This window comes from Physeter macrocephalus, unplaced genomic scaffold (assembly GCF_002837175.3).
Source record: "Physeter macrocephalus isolate SW-GA unplaced genomic scaffold, ASM283717v5 random_1541, whole genome shotgun sequence".
In the NCBI taxonomy this organism is placed as follows: Eukaryota; Metazoa; Chordata; class Mammalia; order Artiodactyla; family Physeteridae; genus Physeter; species Physeter macrocephalus.
Window position 1 is genome coordinate 793 of NW_021147032.1, and position 20,559 is coordinate 21,351.

A 20,559-nucleotide genomic window follows, 5' to 3' on the forward strand; every position below is an offset into this window, starting at 1 on the left:
AAGCCAGTTCAGTTCAGAAGTTGTAGCCTCCCTTGCCTTTTGGGTGGAAGGAAGGAAGAAGAAAATCCCTTTACCTCAAAATTTGGTGTTAAGGAGGCCAGCCAGCCTATTTGGGCTGCTTCTAGATTCCTGCCAGCCTTTCATATGAAGTGCATAAGGGCAGGTCCAGGGCATGAGGCAATAAGCAAAGCACTCCTTGCCCTCCATTTTAAAAGCCCATCTCTTGGCCCATTTAAATACACCTATTCTAAGAATTCCAAATAGGAGTCCCATCCTTTCTTAGAATTTAACCCCAAAAGGAGCCGTCTATGCTCTGTCCGTGCCCCAATGTCTATACCAGGTCTGTGGAGGACCCTCCAGAGTCAGGGAAAAGCCAGGAGTAGGGCATTGCTCCCAAAGATAATCCTTCCTTTGGCTGCTTGTCCCCTTCTCATGCCTGAACTCTCACCACAATTCCTGCTGGGTTAATTGAATCAAGTGCTTGTAAATTAATCCAGCTGAAGAGACTAAATGTGCTGGGGTCACTTTAGCTGAAGCTTTCCATCTCAGCAGGTCACTCCTCCAGAGGAGCCATTGGGCAGGCAGGATTACCTGGGACACTGCCACCATACCATCAAAACCCATCAGACATTGCCCCCACCCCTAATCCTCATGGTGGTTGGGGGGGCTCATGGGCTAGGAGCCCAGGAAGGATCGTGGGGGAGGTCAGACTAGTAGGCTCAGTCGTTCAGTAGCCATTTCTGGGAGCTGGAGGTAGCCGAGCTTTGTGCTAGCCGCTAGCTTCAGAAAAAAGAGCTAGTCTAAGGGAAGGGGGCCTCATAACAAGGGCATTTCTCCCCCACTCTTGCCTGCATCCCCAAACCCCTCAATCATTTCCCAAATCTTCTGGAAAACAGAAGGAATCTAGGACAGGGCAGGTGACAGAAGAGAGCAGGGCAGGAAAGTTGAAAGAAAAAAAAAAGGAACAAAAGAACAAGAAAGTCTTGAGAAACTGACCTGGTTCACTCTTTTCTTCTTCTTCCCAGTTGGCCAGCGGGGGTCATTAGATCAGGGAAGAAGGCACCTTGAGGGTGAATAGAGCCCAGAGACAGGGTCCTGGAGTGGGTGAGGGTAGGGGTCCTTCCAAGAGAAGAGAAAATTGTAGTCCACTGGCCTGAGATAAGCCTGCGTTAGAGGCTGAGTTGACCTTTGCATCCCTAACCCCCTTCAAGCAGGGTGGGCACTGGTGGGGGCCAGAGAGACTGATACATGGGTGGAGAACAACAGAGAAAATAGGGGCTGACAGGGAGACCGAACAGGGGACTCATACATACCCCGGCCAGTGCTGAGGGTAGGGGAAGGAGTGCTGAGAATCGGGGGCGGGGATTCCTCCTAGTGGAGCCTTTATGGCCCTGTTCCCTCCTCCACCCGCAAGACCCGGGGCTTCAGGTTTAGGGGGTAGTGTTGCCAGAGAGCTCGTCTCCCTCCCCGCACTTCTCAGCTCACCCTTTCACCGGGTGCCTCCCCCGAACTGCAAAGAGGAGGGGGCGGGGGTAGGGGGAGCCAATCCCGGCAGCGCCAAAGTGGGGAGGTGGCGGTGACAGCCGCGGGGAGGGGGCGGGAGGAGAGGCGGCTCGGCTCCAGCTCCGGGCTCTTCTCCGCTCCACTCTGCCTCCGGCTCTGCGCTCACCTACTGCCCAAGCCTCCCGCTCCTGCCCCAGGATCCCCAGGTGGGCCCTAGACCGCGGCGGTCTCCAGGCTCTTAGCCCAAGCGCTGACTCTCCAGCCCCCAGCCCCCGGCAGCGCACTACGCCGCCAGGGGGCGCCGTGTGAGTTCTCTATCCCAGGCACCCGGCGCCCCCTCCCACGGCCCACGTTGGGACGGGAGGGGGGCGCCGGGGGCCATGCGGGGCCAGGGCCGTAAGGAGAGTTTGTCCGATTCCCGAGACCTGGACGGATCCTATGACCAGCTCACGGGTGAGTCAGTGGCTTGGGGGTCGGGGGAAGGAGGGTAGATTCCATCCCCCCAGACCCTTAAGCCCCTCTAACCCCTGCCAGGCCCTTACCCACACTCTGACCCATTCCCAGGTACCCTCCCGGCTGTTCTGGGCGGCAGGACACTGAGGTTCAAAGCCTTGGGTCCCGCGGGGGTCGGGGGTGGAGGGGTTGGGGGCAGAGCACGTGGGCAGGTGGGGAGAGGCAGCAGGTGTGGGCATGCATGACACAAGGCTAGGAGGGTGTCTATAGTGGGAGGTGTTACGTGCGAGAGCGCCTGTCATTCTTTGTGTCTGTGTATATATGTGTGTGCGCCTCCCACAGCTGGTTGCCATGTGCCCTGGGCTTGGTGACAGCCAGGGTGAGTGTGATTGCGTGTGATTGTGCAATTGTATGTCTTGTCAGATGTTTCAGTGAGGTTGTGTAGGACCCTGATTGTACTAATGAAGTTGTTTTAACCAAGTATCTCTGTTCTGTGTGCAACTCTGTGCTTTGAGTGTGTGATTTTCTGTATGAAGAGGCATGTGACTACCAGTTTGCGTCAGGTCTTCACTTTATGGTGGTATGTCTCTTTGTAAGACTTTATGACTGTGAACCTCCTGGGACAAGCATGTGTTGAAGTGTGTTGTGTTGTGTTTTAATTGTGAGACTGTGCGGGTTATATTGGTGTTTGATACTGATTGTGTACTTTCATGTGGTGATGTCTGCAGTGGGGCTCTGTGAGTGTCTATGGCATGTCTTACCCTTGCTGCCTCTCTGGCTTCCTGGGGCGAAGGGGGTCTTTAATGAACACCACTGCTTCCCCACGTTTTCCACAAATAGCCCAGGGTGACCCAAGGAAGGACTCTGGTGTCCATCTACCCAGCCTGGCTTCCAGGAGCGTCACCAGCTCCTGTGGGGAGGCTTTGGTTAATGCCGGATCAGCACCCCCACAAAGTATTTAGAGATCATTCTTACAACTGAAGCTCCTTCAGCCCCCAACAACCCTCCCAGAACTTCACCCAAACCCAGAGGAAAACAAACCCTCTAGCCTCCCCTCCAGACTCAGAGATAGAAGCTCTAGGCCTGGGAGGTGCCATGTGACCTCCCCTTCTAAGTATCCCCCCAAACCACTTTGCTGCTCAGGCATCCTCTCTCTCCCACACTGGGGAGGTATGTGAGACCAGTACATCTGTGCCTGTGCATATTCCTGGGTTTGGTAGGCAGATCCACGTGTTTTGTGTGGGTGACTGTGTCACCTTGTGTACATTTCCATATACGTGTGTTTCTGTCTCTCATTGTGCAGCCTGCCCAAGAACTCCAACAGAGAATGGGAGTAGGGAGACTGTCTCCCCTGTGTCTGAAACAAGCTGGTCGTCCCTATGCCCAGACTCCCAGAAGGGGGAGCCCTTCCACTCAGGCAGGCCCCAGATGTGCCCTAGATGTGCCTCAGGCCTGGATGGATTCCAAAGGTCCAGGTGACTAGCTCTGCTTTAGACTGTGTTCTCACCAACTCAGGATCCTTGAGAGTAGTAAGGGCCCCAGCGCCCTCATTAGCACGGCATTAATCAGTGTTTGCTTCCTGCTTTAACTGATTCTCCCGTTTAGTGGAATCATCTGCTCCCCACTTGGCTATTTGAATCAGAGATTGGGTGGAAGTGGGGAAGCCCTTGTACGGAAAGGTGCAGGAATAGAAGTGTGAATACCAGCTCTGTATGACTTTTGCTCTCTGGGCCTCATTTTTTTCATCTGTAAAATGGGAAATACTACTTCCCACCTGCCTGCCCCGCAAGGGAAATAGAAAGTTCAAATGTTGACAAGCATCAAGAATCGTGTTACACGTCATCAGCATCCTCGCTGTAGATAGCTCCACACGCGACTTGGGAAGTAGAAATAAGACTACCAGGAGCTCTCCTTTCGAAGGAGGGCTTATCTTACAGCGGGAGATAAATGGGGTTGGGAAGCCGGTGTTAAGGCGGTAGGTGCTCGGAGACGCCTGAGCTGGAGCCGGATGGGGAGTCGTTGTCCGCGGTGCTGAAGCGCTTGCAAGGCGGAAGTGCAGCAGGGCCAGCCAAATTCCCAGTGTTCCTTCCTTGTGCAGGCGGGATTCCTGGAAACGGACCTGGGGGTATTCTTTGGCTTCAGTCATCCCGGCCTATCAGGCTGACAGGGAGGGGGCACTAAAGTCATACCTCAGGTCATCCTGGGTTGCCCCAGCCTCTTTCCTTATCCACTCCCACCCCAGGCTCAAAACAAATCTGGGGGAGACTTTTAGGAGAAAATCTGAGCCCCACCCCGCCCCGCATCTAGCACCTCCGGGCCTGGCAGAACCTATTGGCAGTGCGGCGAGGTGGGAAAAGGCAGCGATCCGCTGCGGTCCTGTCCAAGCCGAAAGCAAGGAAAGGACTGGAGAAGATGAGGAGAGAGTTGGGACCTGGCTGGCCAAGTCCTGAGCTCGGGTCCCGGCCTGGGATCTCCGGAGTTGCGTCCCTCCGGCCATAAATATCGTTCCCGGACTGGCGCGCCCCCGTGTGGTTTTAGAGGAGCCATGCTTGCGGAGCTGATTCCAGATGAGGATGTTGCCAAATCAAGTGGCAAGGTTCCATGGAGTTCAGGGGTGACTCTCGCCTCGTAAATGTAGTATTCTCAGCCAAAAATACGGGATCCCAGTCGGAGGAGTGGGATCCCCATAGGCTCTGTCAGAAGTTTAAAGGCGTTAGTGGGTCCTGGAAGGGTTTACTTTGGGTATAACCAGATAGGGATGAGTGCAGGGCCAGGACTGTGGGTAGGGGGGCTTCTCCTCGATACATCTGGCTGACAATCGGCATATGAGGGGAGAGTGTGAACCCACCGGACAGGACACAGGGACACAAAACAGTTGCAAGAAAAAGATATTCAGAGCCAGAAGACAGAGACCAGTAGGGGCACGTCCCTGCCGCCCCTTTGTCACTCCAATACACTGGTCAGTTCCTCCTCTTCCCTCCTACTCTCGCGCCCATTGGTCCAGGAAGTATGGAAGGGTGGGGAGTTGCCATGACAACTAGGTCCTCTAACCCCTTCGCATCTCTGTGTCAAAATGGGAAGAGGAGGGGTGTGACAGGCAGAGAATGAGGGGATGAAGCGGGGCAATGAAAGATAATGTTCATTCCCTCTCCAGCTCCTTTTTCAAAAACCGTGGGTACCCCCTTCCCCACCGGAAATTCAGAAAATATTCCCAGACAAGGCTGTGAGGGAGAGTCCGTGCCGCCCCTCCCCCCCCGGCCCCGCCCCGCCCGAGTCTGGGAATTTTGGGGGGCGGGTGCTTCAGGCGCTGGGGCCAGGGTGAGTTCCCCTCGTGTGGCCGGGAGAAGACGGGAAGCGGAACGAGGCTCTATTGCCTGAGATCCTGGTCCTATGGGTCCGGCCCTCCCGCGCCGCCCACGCAGGGCCCACTCCGCTGGGGGCGGAGATCAGAACGCCCCGGGCCTTGGGGGCGGAGCTTGACCTCTGTGCTCACCGCAGGACCATGAACAGATGCCCCCGCAGGTGCCGGAGCCCGTTGGGGCAGGCAGCGCGATCCCTCTACCAGCTGGTGACTGGGTCGCTGTCGCCAGGTATGAGGAAGGGAGGAAAGGGCTGGACCCCTCAAAAAGTAAGCGAAGTGGGATAGGAGCCTTACAGAGGTGGGGAGAGAAAGGGCCCCTCACAGAGATGGAAGGGGCAGGATCCTTCAAAGAAAAGAGTTTAAAGGGCAAGACTCCAACAGAAGTGGAGCTTGGGATAGGGTCCCTTAAAGAGAAGGTGAAGGACATAGGGGTCTTCAAAGAGGAAAGGAGAAGGGGCATCATGGTCCCTCACAATGGTGGAAGAGAGGGCAGGGCTCCTTACTGAGAGCGGAGGTGGGGGCCTCAAGAAGATGGATGTAAGGGGCAAGGCCCCTCACAGGGATGAAAGGAGGAAGCTTGCAGCAGAGCAGGGAAAAGGCAAAGCTCTTTACCGAATTGCTTAGTTTAATGGAATCTTAAGATGATCAGGGGCAGTGTGCAGAAGGAAAAAATCCTGAGGTGGGACTGAACCAACATGAACTCAGCTAGTGAGTTTATGCATGATGGATGGATAGACTTGTGTGGCATAAAGATTGTATGTCACCGTTTTGTCTATCTCTGGGAGTCTGTATTAAGGGGGTTTGTGCCTCAATGGGGTTGTGATCACTGGGGCTGTGCACCCCTAGGATTACATATCCCTGGAATTCTGTGACACTAAGACTGCATGTACCTGGAGTTCTATGCTTTAGAGTTGGGTTGGGGGTTCCTGAGTCACACTAAGTTAGCTGTATAGACTTCATAAGGTTGTACCTTGGTGTGGGATTTGTGCAATTTATGACATGGATTGTGGGTATCATATCATGGCACTGCTGAGATTATGCACACCTCCACTTGGGTTTCCTTAGAGCTGCCTGGGCAGGGCCCACAGAACCTAGCATCTCCTCCCCACCTGACCTGGGGAGACCAAAACATCCTAGCCTGGTGGCATTCTGGGATCTGTAGTTCTCTGGCTCTCTGCACAGTATCCCCTTGAACCCCTGGAGCATGAGCAGGCCTCTCCTTACAATGTGCTCCCAGAAGGAGAGGAGATGGGGCTGAGCCAAAGCCATGCTTGGATGTCTTCTCTTGGGAAGCATGTGTCCTCCAAGCCCCCAGCTTGGGCCTGTCTCAAGTGACAGATGGCTGGAGCCAGGCTGGGCCAGCTCTCAATCATAGCAGGCATGACTTCCAGGCCCTAAAATAGCCCCAGGGCCTAGGGAGGCCATTAATTACCTGATGCAGCTGGGGGCTGCTCTGTCTTCTGGCCTGCCTGGGGATGGAGTGGGGCTGGAGGGCTGACAGAAGGGTCTTTACTGGTTGGGTTCTTCACTAGGGGAGCAAAGGAAGACGGGAAAGTGGGACAGTTAGATACTATGGGCCCCCTTCATTAGGCAGTATTTCTCTGGGTTTGAACTTCGGGAGGTAAATAACTAAATGATAGGTGTATCTCCGTGGTGAGATTTGAGGGATCTAAGGGAGGGCTCACCTAATGCTTCAAGATAGTTTTCCCTTCAGCCCTCACTCTGCCTAAAGTGTTTTCATTAAGACTTCACTCCTCTGGGTGAAGAGCAAAGTGGCACAGGGATGCTTGGGGAGGACAGACCTGGGCAACTTTCTCACAGAGCCCAGAGACTTGAGAGGTCTCTGAGTGAGGGGGAAGAGGGAGCCTGAAAAACAACTTGCTCTTTCACTTCTATCAGATCCTTTCACCAGAGGCCTGGTTGATTTAGGACCTTGAGTCCTGTAAGGCTGGGTCGAGGTCTCTGAAGGTTGAGGGTGAGGGTGAGAGAAGGAAGAGGAGGGTCTGCAGACAGGGCAACCGGCTAAACGGTTGTCAATCTGTCCATCTGGGAATCAGTAGCAGAGAGCAAGGAGATGATGCTGTGCTGCCTCTTTCCAATCAAATAGCCTGGCTTGGCATTCAAGGCTCCATGGAATCTGCCCCTTTCTGGTCTTATCACTCATAGCTCCCCCAATACGAACTAAGCTGCAGTCACTCAAGATTCCTTGACACCTCCACATACGTTGGAGAGACAGCCTGAGGGAGCTGGCAGATCACTGGTTCTGGTTCAAGTCTCCATCTATCCTTTATCATCTGTGTTATCTTGGGACAATCACTTCTCTGAGCTTCAGTTCCTTCATCTGCAAAATGGGTATACTGCTACTCAATCTGACCATTTCAGCTGTAAACACAGGAATAATAGACCCTACCCCTCAGGTCTATTATGAGGACTAAATGAGATAACATGTGTAAAGTATCAAGGATACAAAACATGCTCAATAAATGTTGGTCCCTTTGTTAAGGCAGACTGTTGACATTTTAGCCATCCTTTAAGAACCAGCTCAAAAAATATCCTCTCCAGGTTTTTCCTGGGCTCCCAGTTAGAAGACTAGAGCTCATTTCATGGCCTGCTTTGAACAGTTCCTACCACATAGTAGGCACACAACAAATATTTTTTGAATGAGTAGATACCTTATGGTTCTGTCAGTGGGCTGTCTCTCCCTGCCCAGGAGAGCCAGCACCCTGTTTGGTTCACCTTTGTTCCACAGGCACCAGCTCAGAGCCTGGCATTCAATTTGTATAGGTCCAATTTTTTAACATCTTTGCCATCTAGGAGCTTGGAATCTGAGGAAACAGGACTGATCCAGAAAGACCTGAGTTCAAATTTGCAACATCTCCTCTTAGCTAGGTGACCTTGAGCAAGTTCCTTTACCTTTCTGGGCCTCATTTACCTCATCTGTGAAATGGGCACAATACTATTCACTCTGCCTACCTCATGGGGTTGTCATGAGAAGACATGGAAATAACAATGTTTGTGGAAATGCTTTGTAAATTGCTAAGATATGTAAGGGGGGAGTATAATATTATTAATAGTGGCAGTAATCAATTATAAGCAATTACTCTGTGCTAGGAATTATTCTAACAGCTTTCCATGTATTAGTTCATTTAGGAGGGCCTAGCAACCATATGAGGTAGGAAACCGAGGCACACAGAGATTAAGAACTTTCCCAGTTAATTCCAAGGGGCAGAGCTGGGATTTGAACCCAGGGAGTCTGGCACCCTGGCCCACACTGTTACCTACCATGCTAGGCTGCCTCCTTTTACTGTTCCCACTGATAACATTACAGACTTAGGTGCTGAGTTTTGAGGGCCCAATGGGCTACCGTAGAATTTCAGGTAGCTGGGAGCCTGCTGAGGGCTGGAGGCTCTGAAGGGAAGGGAATTTAAGCTGTCTCTAAAGGACAGGTAAGAACTGTTGGATAGGAGAGCAAAAGGGAGTTCATTCCAGGCAGAGGGAATAGCAGGAGCAAAGCCACAGAGATAGCACTGAGTTTGGTGTGTTTGGGGGACAGTGAGGAGGCTAAACTGGCTCAAAAAAAGGGATCTGCCGATGAGGGTGGGGGAAGGGTATTAAATGCCAGGCATGGATTTTGGAAGGTGAGAGGGAGATGCTTGCTTATTTCATCTGTAAACCTGTAACCTCCAAAGGTGTGAGAAGCGAAAAACAGTCCCTGAGTTGACTTCTTCCTGGGGGAGGGAGGGGGGACAAGCAGAGGACCAAGCCTGCCGGAGGCATACCCTCCTTCCCAAGGATGTTGGAAGGGTTGGTGGAGAGGGAAGGGGTAAGATACGGTGTGAGATGGATGCCTGACCCCCCAGTGGTGGCCATGTAGAACTGCAGATCCGTGAACCTCAAATGAAGCAGTAGGGACTAGCCCCCATCCCCACCCCCACCCCACAGTTGAGGCTGAAACACATCCCAGAGCTGGACGAGGTGGCAAGGGTCCCTTGGTTTAATCCCCCTAAACTGGGCCTCCTGTGTGGGCAAGCTGTCTATGAAAGGAGCCAGTGTAGCGTGGTGGTTTAGAGCGCAGGCTGAGTCAGGCTGGGTTAAAATTGAGCTCTGACACTTATTGATCTTGGAGATTTTCTTAAGCTTCTTTTGTCTAGTTTTCCCACCCATAATGTGGGGATAACAGTACTTCCTTCATAGGTTTATTGTGAAAATTCAATGTGATAATGTCTGTAAGCACATAGCACATTATCTAGCACATACTGAGTGCTTAGTCCCTAGCCAGCTGTGGCAGTAACCCAGAGGCTCTTATCTTCTGGCTCCCTGGTTCTGCAAGCCTCTCCCCACCCCACTACAGACACCACCATCCTTGATGGCCGCCATCACCACCACCTTGAGGGAGACCGGAAGACGGGGGAGGGGCTCCAGGAATACACCGGGGCTGTGTGGCTCCCTTGGAAGGTTCAGATTTCCCTCCTACTCTGGGTTTCTCCATCAGCTCAGTAAAGATTCCCAAAGAACAGGGAGGGTTTTGGCAGCTCCTGGGTGAGGCCCCTGCCAGGAGGAAAGGAAGAGCACATCCCTCCTCTCCCAAGGAGCTTGATTCTCTGGGTCCCAAAGGCAGCTGCAATAAGTCCCCTCCCCAGAGGGTCATGATAGGGCTAAGCAGCTGTTTTCCTGCCCAGGCTACTGGACCTAATCCTCCCTCAGTTTCCCTGTGGCCTGTGGGAGGAGAGTGCTTCCCGCCTCTCAGTCTCCATGGCAACCACAATTGATGGTGGTGGTGTCCTCCTGACTGGAGAGGTCACCACCTTCTCCTCCCTTATATTCTCATACACTTTCATGCAGATACAATTACACAACCACCATAGACTCATACTCCTAATTATATGACACATCCATACTACCAATCTTCAGACCCACATGCCACAACCCTGCTAAAATACAGATACCTCACACCACATATACACTCAGAAATACTCCAATACACTCTCACACACACACCCCACAGACACCCAGGTTACATACCCATATACACCACACACACCCCTAAGACAGGTGCACAGTCATGTGTAAACACACACACAGACACACGTAAGAGGAGGTATACATACTGTCCATACACATACAGGAATATACACACAAGAAAACACTCAGACACCTATAACATATTCTGACCCACACATCTATTACTTATGCATGTGCAGCTCCTAGTTTCACACACACACACACACACACACACACACACGCACACACACACACCCTGCCCTTCCCTGCCTTCTCTCTAAGCACAGGTCTTCCCTCTGCCCCCTCTCTTTGGCACAGAGTAGCCACAGGGTGTCTGAGGGAAGCTGTCTCAGGGGCAGAGGCAGGGTACTGCCCCCCTTCTCTGGTCTGGCCTGGCCCATAGCCTTCACACCAAAAGCTCCGAGGAGATACCAATCCATAGGCAGAAGTGGCCCCGTGAAGAGGAAGAGGCTGTGGCTTGGAGGCTGTGGCTGGGAGGCCTGTGGGGAGGTGGGGGGAGGGGGAGAGGGAGGAGATCCGGGGAGCGAGAGGGGGAGGGAGACTGCGGGCAGTCCTACTCAGGCTGGGGAGCCTGAGGGGGAGGAAGTGTGAGTAGGGAGGGCCAGCCTCAGCCTGTGGGGCCATGCCCCCGGCCCACCATGAACCTGGAAGGGCTGGAGATGGTCGCTGTGCTTGTGGTCCTCGCCCTGTTTGTCAAGGTCCTGGAGCAGTTTGGCCTCTTTGAGCCTGTCTCCTTGGAAGGTAACCCAGGTGTCTGGGCATGTCTGGCCTGCTGGCTAGAAGGACAGTGGCCCGCAGGGTTGGGGAGAAGATTACTCTGACTTTATGACTGGGGTGAGGGCTGCAGGGGTAAGCAGGTTAGTGATGGGATGGGGCATCTGGGGGAGGGGAGGAGAGGAGTTGGGGGAACAGGACATCTGGGAGAGGCAAAGAGGGGGACTCAAGGAGTGGATCTGGGGGAGGCGAGGAGGGAATCTGGGGGATTGGGTGTCTGAGGGAGGTGAAGAGAGAGGGCCAGGAGCCAGGGAGGTGATGAGGGGGTACAGCATGGGGGGACTTGGATTGAGGATAAGGGGAAACTGGGGGGAATGAGGAAAAGTCTGGAGACAGGCAGGGGTATCTGGAATAGAGGAAGGAGGTTCCAGGGGTCCTGAGATAACACCAGACTTCTGGGGAGTTCCTTTTGGGGCCAGGGACCCACAATGGCTCTGAAGATGTGTGTGACTCTCCACACCTCCATCCTTGCAGGAGTGGGTTACAGGGTGTGTGTGGACTCAGTGTGTGAGAGATACAGGGGGTGTGGCTGTGTGTTCACGTGTGTGAGAAAGGACAAAACGTATGACTACTTGAGCCTGTGTATGTGACAGGGGTGTGATTTAATGTGTCTGAGTGACAGAGTGTGTTGCTTTATGAGACAGCAGATGTGACTGTGCCTGAGGGGCACGGAGTGTGTGGCTGAGCCTCTTTGGGCATCTGATTGTGTGTGTGGCTATTCCCAGAGTTCCCTAATGATATACCAGCTCCATACCCAAGGCTAGGGATGGGGTGGGTTCTGAAGGGACAGGAGTGGGATCACTCTGAATGAGACATTCATAGACAAATCTGGTAGGAGAGTGAGGGGTGGATCAGATCAGGGACCCTGCCTCCCAAGCCACCTTGCCTCTCCCAGGTCCTCTCAGGATCTAAGGGCAGAATGGGCTCCAGAGTCTAGACATGGGGAGCAGGAAGGCAATTCTCCACCCAACCCCAAAGTCAGGTGGGGAGAGTGATACTGGAGGTAGAGAGGGGAACATGTTCTGCCTCCCCAGGGAGTTTTAACCTCTCCCTCTTCTTCATGCCGAGACCTGTGCAGCTCCATAGCATGGCTACAGGAAAACAGGCAAGAACCATGATAAGAGGACAGCAGGGTAGACACCTGGGAGAACTGAAAAAATGTGAAAGGAGCTAGGCAAGAAGGTCCGTGAATTGCCTGCTCTAGGATTCCATAAGAGCAGAAAACTCCTAGTCTACCCTCCATCCTCTGCTGCATTTATTGGGGTGGGTCACAGGGATTGGTCCTAGATGAACTGGGATTCATCCAGTCCTGAAAATATGAAGTCAGTCAGGCTCTAACTTTCCATCCCCTTTAGACTATTGGTGAGAAGGGGGAGGCATCCTGTCTGCTGAAGGCACCCCCTTTCTCTGCCCACCTTCAGAGGAGCCTAGAGGAGACTGAGTCCTTGGAGCAGGCAGGGGACCAGATGGGGGGATGTGTGAAGAGGGGGAGGTTGGGAGAGGCGGGGGGAGCCATCCCCCAGTCCAGAGGCTTCTACACCACCAGAGGCCCCAGGCACAATCGGCTTCGGGAAAGCAAAGTCCAGGCTAATGGAGCCCTGGGCCAGAGGCCAGGCCGCCATCGATCCCTCACCCAGCTTACTGCCTCCCTCCCACCTCTCCATAGCTCCTGGGGAGAGAGGACAAATGGGAGGGAGAGGAGGCGCTGACTTCAAGCAGTTCCCTCCTGGGAGCACAGCATCTTCCTGAGGGTGGAGCCGGCTTGGGAGGCAGGGCCTGCAAGGGAGCTGGGGTGCCAATCTACAACTAAAGGAAATTGGGCCCCTCCAGGAATGGACTGAGGCCAGCTTCAGTCAGTATGCCAGGTCCATTGAGCTCTGGCCCTGGAGTCTGGAGGTGAGTGCAGCCAGGAGACAGACACACAACAGGAACTTGGAGGGTCTCCCTGGGATACAATTACAGCTGTAGGACACATGTGTAAATAAGAGGAAGTGAGGGGAACTGTGATCAGTGGGCTCTGGGTAGTCCCACATTACAACAAAATACTCATCTCCAAGGTCTGTCATTGCCTCAAAGTTTGCTATCATTTCACCTTCAAAGAGTAAGCCATACTGGAAAAGACTGGGAAGGGACACACTTTTAGGGTGGATGAGTTCTCTGAGAACTCTGTTCTGCTGGCGGGAAGATTCTAGGTGCCTTGGAATGAGGGGTTATAGGCAAGAAAGGTGGGGGTGTATCCAGGGCAAATGCAGGTTCTGTGGGTGAGGTGCAGTCTTAGGTATCTGGGTGCCATGGGCACCTAGGTCACAATATGATATGGGCATGTGTGTGGAGACCTTGATATATCATGGTGACCACACTGTGATGTGATGTCCCAGGGTCATTGTGTGTTCTTGTGTGGTTTGATCATGCTGTGTGTAAGATGGCCTGTATGGTTCCTAATGTATGTCTGTCATGTTTTTCCCAGGTCAGTCACATTTGTATATGTTTGTATTAAGAAGTACTAGGTCAAAGTGTGTATGTCTGTGTGTGTGTGTGTGCATGTGTTGGGAGGCCACTGGGTATGAATGAGGTACTAGGTATCAAACGGTCCTTGTGTGGCATCCATCACTCTGATTTATCATACTATGTATACACACCTGTCACTGTGTGTGTGAGAGAGGCAGGCAGCCCCCGGGTTGGACATCACCCTCAGAGGTCCAGCTGTAGCACTGGAGCCAAGGACACTGTGTCAACAAAGACTGAGGCCAATGCTACTTCCACCACACCCCCCCCACCAGCCACCTCGCTGTTCCCAGCTGTGTCCCTTTATACAAGGTGCCGAGCCACCTTGGTGGACTTTCTATGCCTGTGAAACCCACTGGACTCCCCTAACCGGCCCCAGCTACTCTCACCATTACCCACCCCCCGTTTTCCCCCAACACCCGCCCCCAGCCGGGGTTGATTTGTGATGGTGGGGAGGGTACAGGGAACAGAGGGACAATGGGGTTAATGTACCTTCCTGGGGTCTTCTCTCTTCCCAGGCCACCCTCCAGGGCCCACTAAAAAAGCGCTGAAGCAGCGGTTCCTCAAGCTGCTGCCTTGCTGCGGGCCCCAAGCCCTGCCCTCAGTCAGTGAAAGCAAGTGCCTCTCCTGTGCTTCCGGGGGTGGGGCCCGTATGTGTCGGGGTGTGACCGGTGTGAGGGAGCCGGCCTGCGTGTGTGTGGGCGTGACCAATGTGGCGGAGGTGGGCTGGGCACTGGCTGACCAGGAGTGTGAGGGGGCGTAGGTACGCAGCGCAGAGAGGAATGTGTGGGCGTGGTCAGTTTGGAGGCGGGGCCTGAGTGTGTGGGCCATCTGGGTGTGCGAAATGGGCAGGATCTGGGTGTTTGGGCGTGGTCAGTGTGACAGGCTGAGGCCACTCTGAGCCTGTGTGAGTGTGGCCAGCGTGGCAGGGGTGGGACCAGGCGGCTGTGAGGGTCTGTGCGTGGCTTAGCTGGGGTTAGTGTCTGGCCGCCCTCCCCGCCCCTGGGCATGTTTTGGGCCTTGAGATGTAGGTCACCTGTGCCTTGACTAGATGGATACAAGTGTAATGATGGAGCCCGCCTTCCTCCAGATGCCAGGATACTTGAGTTTCCTAGTACCAGCCTGGTCCCCAGTTGAGTGACCTTGCTTTGTCTGTAGGCTTCAGTTTCCTCATTTGGGCTTTGCCCACCTCACAGGATTATACATACTGCATCTTTGCAAGCTATAAAGGCCCGGTTTGTACTCATTATTTGAGAAGGTCGTTGTGTTTGATTCTGCTGGGTCCCACAATGGGGGTCGATTCGGAAAAAGGGCAGAGGGATGTGCGCGGGGTCCGATTTGTGTCTGTGCTCATTCGTTACGTGTGCCTCTGTGCGCGTGGGGGGCTGGTGTGTGTGCACTGTAACACGCAGGTCTGTGAGATTTGCTGTGAGTGTGAGGGGCGAGGTGTGTGCAGCTGGCCGGGTCCTCCGCTTTCTCGGTGACAGTTCGCTCCCTTCAGCATTAGCCGCCCCAGCCTCCCTCCGCCCCCACAGACCCCGCCCGCTGGACCCAGGTGACTTACTCTCCTGGTGGGGGCGGGGGCGGGGGACTTCGGGAGCCTGGGGGGGGCACCTGCCTGGGGACTGGATGTTGGGAACAGGGGCGGGGCTGATATGGGGCCAGGGGTGGTGGCCTTCTCTAAGGCACACTAGGGGTGTGGCAGGAGTGGGGTGTGGAGGGGGCTTGGCTGGAGCTGGGCGGGGCATGGCTCGGGCATGGCTGGGATAGGCGGGGCTTGGCTGGAGGGAAGGATCTGGGCGGGGCAAGGGTGAGACTGGGCGGATCTGAGTTGGTAAGGGAGGCCCAGAGCTCGAACCCTCAGAAGCCCCCTCTCCAACCCAATTTTCCTACTCCTGGCCTTCTGGGACGAAGACGTGGCTGGGGGCCTTCCCCTCCAACCAGGGATCAAGGGCCCAGGGGCCAGCGCTGACTCAGACCCCCGGGCTCTGGGGCCAGGCCTGGCCTTGGGCTGGGCCCGCTGATATACCTCGAAGCCGACCAGCATCTTCTTTCCTTGCCTCGATGTCCTTGGCTCTGGGTCCGGGGAACTGGCAGGCTGGTCTCCGGCGTCGGATATGGGGGGATGGATGGTTCAGTGATTCTGAAGAGGGGTCGTGGGGGACAGGCCTGAGGCGCGGCTGTCCCCCCCAACCGCCCCCACCCCGCAGACAGCGTGGAGGATGAGTTTGAACTGTCCACCGTGTGTCACCGGCCTGAGGGTCTGGAGCAGCTGCAGGAGCAAACCAAGTTCACGCGCAAGGAGCTGCAGGTCCTGTACCGGGGTTTCAAAAACGTGAGTGCAAAGCTGAACCAAACTGGGGAGGGGCAGGGCCTATCCAGGACTTTCTGAAAGGTTGGCCTGGAGGCTTTGAGGAGTGACAGGGGAGGGGAGGAGAAGGGACAGCTCCCCTTCCACCACAGACCGAACTTCTAGATAGGGGTTCCTGCTGGTTTGAGAAGGGGCGGAGCCTGTAGATTGGTCTGTCAGTTCTGTGTTTTTTTATTTGTGCGCTTGGGAGAAGTCTTTCCTCCAGGAGAAGAGCTACATGGTGAGCCCCCTGGAGACACGAAGATTTCCCTTCTCTCTGGGAGTCTCTGGACAGGGAGGGTTGGGTGGGAACGTGGTGGGGGGGGCGGTGAGTGGAAGGGGGTTTTATCTCTTCCTTCAGTCTGGTTTCCTTCCCTACGCTACCCCCAGGAATGTCCTAGCGGAATTGTCAATGAGGAGAACTTCAAGCAGATTTACTCCCAGTTCTTTCCTCAAGGAGGTGAGGGGACAAGTCCTGAGAGGAAGCAGCTGTCCATCTCTAGGCTGACTTGGGGAGAGGGCTGGAAATGCCAAGTGAATGGGGTTTGAGGAGCCCCATAGAGGTAGGGAGGTAGGAAGTCCTCTCCTGTCTGGAAACCAAGCTTACTCATCCACACTTATCCTGCAGACTCCAGCACATATGCCACTTTTCTCTTCAATGCCTTTGACACCAACCATGATGGCTCAGTCAGTTTTGAGGTGAGCTGGAGACTGTGGGCCAGGGAAGCATGTTTCCTGGGGCTTCAGGGCCAGGCCAAACCCAGAGACAGGGTTGGGTGAAAGGTATCAGAAGACCCATTTTCCCCTACCTCCTTCCTAGGACTTTGTGGCTGGTTTGTCAGTGATTCTTCGGGGAACCACAGATGACAGGCTGAACTGGGCCTTCAACCTGTATGACCTCAACAAGGATGGCTGCATCACCAAGGAGGTACAAGGCAACTGAACAGCTGGAGGGGTTGTATGTGTGTGGGGAGGTGTAAAGGGCCCATAGGAGTGAAATGTGACCCACATATACATCACCAGCAAGGGGTGGGGTCTGCCCTAGGCTCTAGGCCTTCTAGTTTGGAGGCTGGAGGCTCTGAGGAGGGATCCTCTTCTCTCTCGGCCTAACAGGAAATGCTTGATATCATGAAGTCCATCTATGACATGATGGGCAAGTATACGCATCCTGCACTCCGGGAGGAGGCCCCAAGGGAACACGTGGAGAGCTTCTTCCAGGTGCCTGGGACTGGGTAGGCTGGGTTTTAGAGTGAAGGGAAGGAGGTGAGGTCCCAGAAGGGAACTTACCCGAGTTCTGCCTGCCTCTCTCCTGTCATCCCTCCTGTTTTCCCTACCTGACTACCTTTTTGCAGAAGATGGACAGGAACAAAGATGGCGTGGTGACTATTGAGGAATTCATTGAATCTTGTCAAAAGGTACAGGGCCCTGCCCTCTACATTTCCCTGGTCTGGACTCAGGGCCTGATTCAATGATGTAAGAGAAGGCTCCTTTGGGCAGAGTACTATTTCCCTAACTCACCGCCACCTCTAAATCTTTTTCCTTCATAACTTGGGGAGGCCTGTCCCTTCCCCACCTCTCTGGGTGTCTCCTTCCTCACTGCCTCTCTCTGTCTCTGAACGTCCCCATTTCTGAGTCAATGTCTTTCTCCCTGTCTCTGATAAGCTCTTTTTCTTTTTCTCCAATCTGCCTCTCTCCCACCATGGCTACAGGACGAGAACATCATGAGGTCCATGCAGCTCTTTGACAATGTCATCTAGCTCCCCAGGAGAGGGGGTCAGTTGTCCTGGGGGGACCATGCTGTAGCCCTAGTCCAGGTGGACCTCACCCTTCTCTTCCCAGCTCTGTCCTCATCCTAGCTCTACCCTGGGGGCTATAGGAATCCAAGAGCCTGGGGATTTAGTGGTCCAGATTGCTGGAGCTGAGGGGGCTATAGAGTGGGCAGAGTGTATCTGTGGGGTGTTCCCAACTCCCAACAGTTCCCCCTTCCTGCCTGAAACTTAGTGGTGAGGGTGCCCCTGCTATAGGAATTGAGTGGTCCTCCCCGGTCCACCCCCACTTGAGAAACCACAACGCTAGACAAAATGTCTCCTGCTATGGTGCTTCCCCCATCCCTGATCTCATAACCATTTCCCCTAAGACTCCCTTATCAGAAAGGCTGTTCTGTCCTTGGCACTGACTGGCCTTTCAGACCAGGGCCTTTGAGAGCCCTGTAGGAGGTGGACAAGAATGTAGAGGGAGTAATCTTGGGCCTGAGCCAGTGCTTGGGTCCTAGGAGGTAGCTGGGGGTAGAGAACAGAAGGGCCTGGGGATTATCAGTGAGAGCATGCCAGGCTATAGCTTTGAGCTCTACAGGTCTGCCATTCCAAGCTGTCAGAATATGAATTTCCAGGCTCTTCAGAAGACCTTGTTTCCTTGGAAATACCCCAGAAAATTTCCAAGTATCCCAGGAGAGTCTGGGATCCTGGTGTTTGGCTCATCCCTGGAATTCCCTCCTCTCCTCCCTTCCTGTTTGTGTAGTGGTGGTGGCAGCAGGGGGAAGATAGGTGGGAGCTGTCTTGGCTGATACCTGCCGAAGTTTCAGCCTACCCTCTCTGATGGCTACAACTTAAGTTTTCATTTGCCATTTCCTCTAGACTTGGAGGCACAGAGTAAGTCAGGGACCACACAGTGGATGCCTTAGAAGAAAAAGGAAGGAAGGAGGCAGGCATAGATTTGAACCCAGTGTGGGGGCATTTATTAGACTTTGTGATATACCCAGGCTCTATTCCTGCCCTCCGACATAGCCTCCTAATTGCCCACCCAGAGTCTCCTCTTGCTCTATTCAGTCTACCCAGAGATGCCCCTGAGCACACCTTGAAGGCAGGGACCATAGGACCCAGGTCCCACCTCATTGTCAGCACCCCTGCCGTGCCGCCACCCCTTAATATATCTGCTTGTCCCATTTAGCTCACTCTCCCAGTCAGCTGTGATCTGAGGGGGAGGGTCCCCAGGGAGCCCCCTTTCCTATCAGAACACTGTTGACTGCTTTGCATTTTTGGTTCCTCTGTAATTTTTGTAAAATAAGAAGTACACCAGATCCAATAAAACACAATGGCTATGCACAGGCTCTGTCTCTGCCTTTTTGTCTCTCCTACCCCGCACATAACTCACAACCCATAATTCATACAGCCTTTTGGATTCCAGAGAAAATGCTTCCTTTCCTATAGTATGGCCAACCCTTGGCAGGAGATCAAGACACAGGTTCTGGAAGGGTTGGAAACCTACTGGACCTCAGAGAGGCCCCCCGAATCTCCCTCCCACATCCTTAGAGGAGACAAGGAAGAGAAAGGTGATTGATGTCCTGAAGACTATGCCAAGCAAGCTGTCTTTTGGCTAAACATTCTTACCAGCGGAATCCAGAATTTCTAATTTACAGACATCTTAGTTAATTTCAAAGTGCTTTCTTTTGAGAGGGGAATTCCCTTTAGTTTCTAATGAAAGTTCCTTTGTATAAACATCCCAACCTTGCCTCTAGTATGGAGGTGCATTTGTGTCTGTACTGCAGCCAAGAATGATGGGGGAGCAGATGAAATGGACCCAGGGCAGGTCACCGTGGAGCAGGTGACACAAAGGGTAATAGAAACTTCCTGTGCGGGGTGGGAACCTTTCTTTGTTCTGCTCCTGTAGATGGGCCGCCAATGGTAAGTTCCTCCCATCCTTTCTCTAGGGCACCATTATGTGCTGATTAAGCTTCACTATCCATAGGAGGGGGATCAGGCCTTCCAACACTGTACATGTTGACAAGGTAAAGGGAAGGGTATGGGTGTACAAGAAACAAAAACTTACCTCCAGAGTCCATCATTTTGTCATCTGGTTTCACTGCTCACATCATCACACAACTGTCTGCTCCTTAGGTCCTTGGGTTTCTTTGGTCACAACCCCTCTGAAGGATCTAATTAAAGTCGTGGGCCCACTGTCTAGAAGAAAACAACAACAACAACACACTTTTCCATATATTTTTGTGTCCCTGAAGCCCATCCATGGGCCCTAAGTTAAGAACCTGTGATCTAGTCTACCTCTCAGCCTTCCATTGTACAGAAGAGGAAAAAGGCCCAAAGAGCAGAGAGGACTTGCTCAAGGTCACCTGGTGAGTTTATACAAGGATTGATACTTGATTGATACTACTAGACCCAATCCCCCAAGTCTCTGTCCAGGGTGGCCTTGGGGCACAGTAAAAATTTGTGTGTGAAAGATGGATGCTGTGCATGTCATGCATAATCCAGACAAGGTGACACTGAGACAGGTTCTCATGTTGCCCTATACTTTTCCTTCCTGGCACTTCTCAGTTTATAACTGTATATTTAAGTATATTTATTTGAGTGATTGTCTTTTTCGATACACTGTAAGCTCCTGAGGGCTCCTTGAGTGCCCAGACTAGGTTTTTTTTCCTCCTCCCCATCCTATCCTGGGGGCTGGCACATAATAGGCATTCCATAATTGTATGAATAACTGTAAGATTTGGATAAATGGACATGGTGAGTGTATGTATATAACTGGGTTAGGTATGGAGACAGTCTCTATATTTTATTATTTATTTATTTATTTATTTATT

General features: G+C 53.3%; 1 protein-coding gene across 7 annotated transcripts; it reads left to right on the top strand.

Moving 5' to 3' along the window:
• The first annotated feature begins 1,618 nt into the window (after positions 1-1,618).
• Positions 1,619-19,069, top strand: KCNIP2 (potassium voltage-gated channel interacting protein 2). 7 transcript variants are annotated; one of them, XM_007116093.2, is made up of 10 exons: positions 1,619-1,956; positions 14,137-14,232; positions 15,075-15,173; positions 15,829-15,953; positions 16,359-16,428; positions 16,597-16,667; positions 16,789-16,896; positions 17,082-17,186; positions 17,321-17,383; positions 17,678-19,069. In XM_007116093.2, the coding sequence occupies exons 1-10, from the start codon at positions 1,884-1,886 to the stop codon at positions 17,723-17,725; spliced, it is 858 nt and encodes a 285-aa protein (XP_007116155.1). In that variant the 5' UTR covers positions 1,619-1,883; the 3' UTR covers positions 17,726-19,069. The 7 variants fall into 7 exon arrangements, with proteins under 7 accessions (XP_007116155.1, XP_007116156.1, XP_028343113.1 ...); XM_007116094.2 differs by having other exon boundaries at positions 15,120-15,173; XM_028487312.2 differs by having other exon boundaries at positions 15,120-15,173; positions 17,321-19,069.
• The last annotated feature ends 1,490 nt before the right edge of the window (positions 19,070-20,559 follow it).

What these genes read in the sequence shown, in the direction of transcription:
- KCNIP2 (XM_007116093.2), top strand. Translation starts at nt 1,884, where the DNA reads ATGCGGGGCCAGGGCCGTAAGGAGAGTTTGTCCGATTCCCGAGACCTG. An exon ending in TGTACCGGGGTTTCAAAAAC is followed by an intron (nt 15,954 to 16,358) that starts GTGAGTGCAAAG and finishes CGCTACCCCCAG; the next exon opens with GAATGTCCTAGCGGAATTGT. An exon ending in ATGGCTCAGTCAGTTTTGAG is followed by an intron (nt 16,668 to 16,788) that starts GTGAGCTGGAGA and finishes CCTCCTTCCTAG; the next exon opens with GACTTTGTGGCTGGTTTGTC.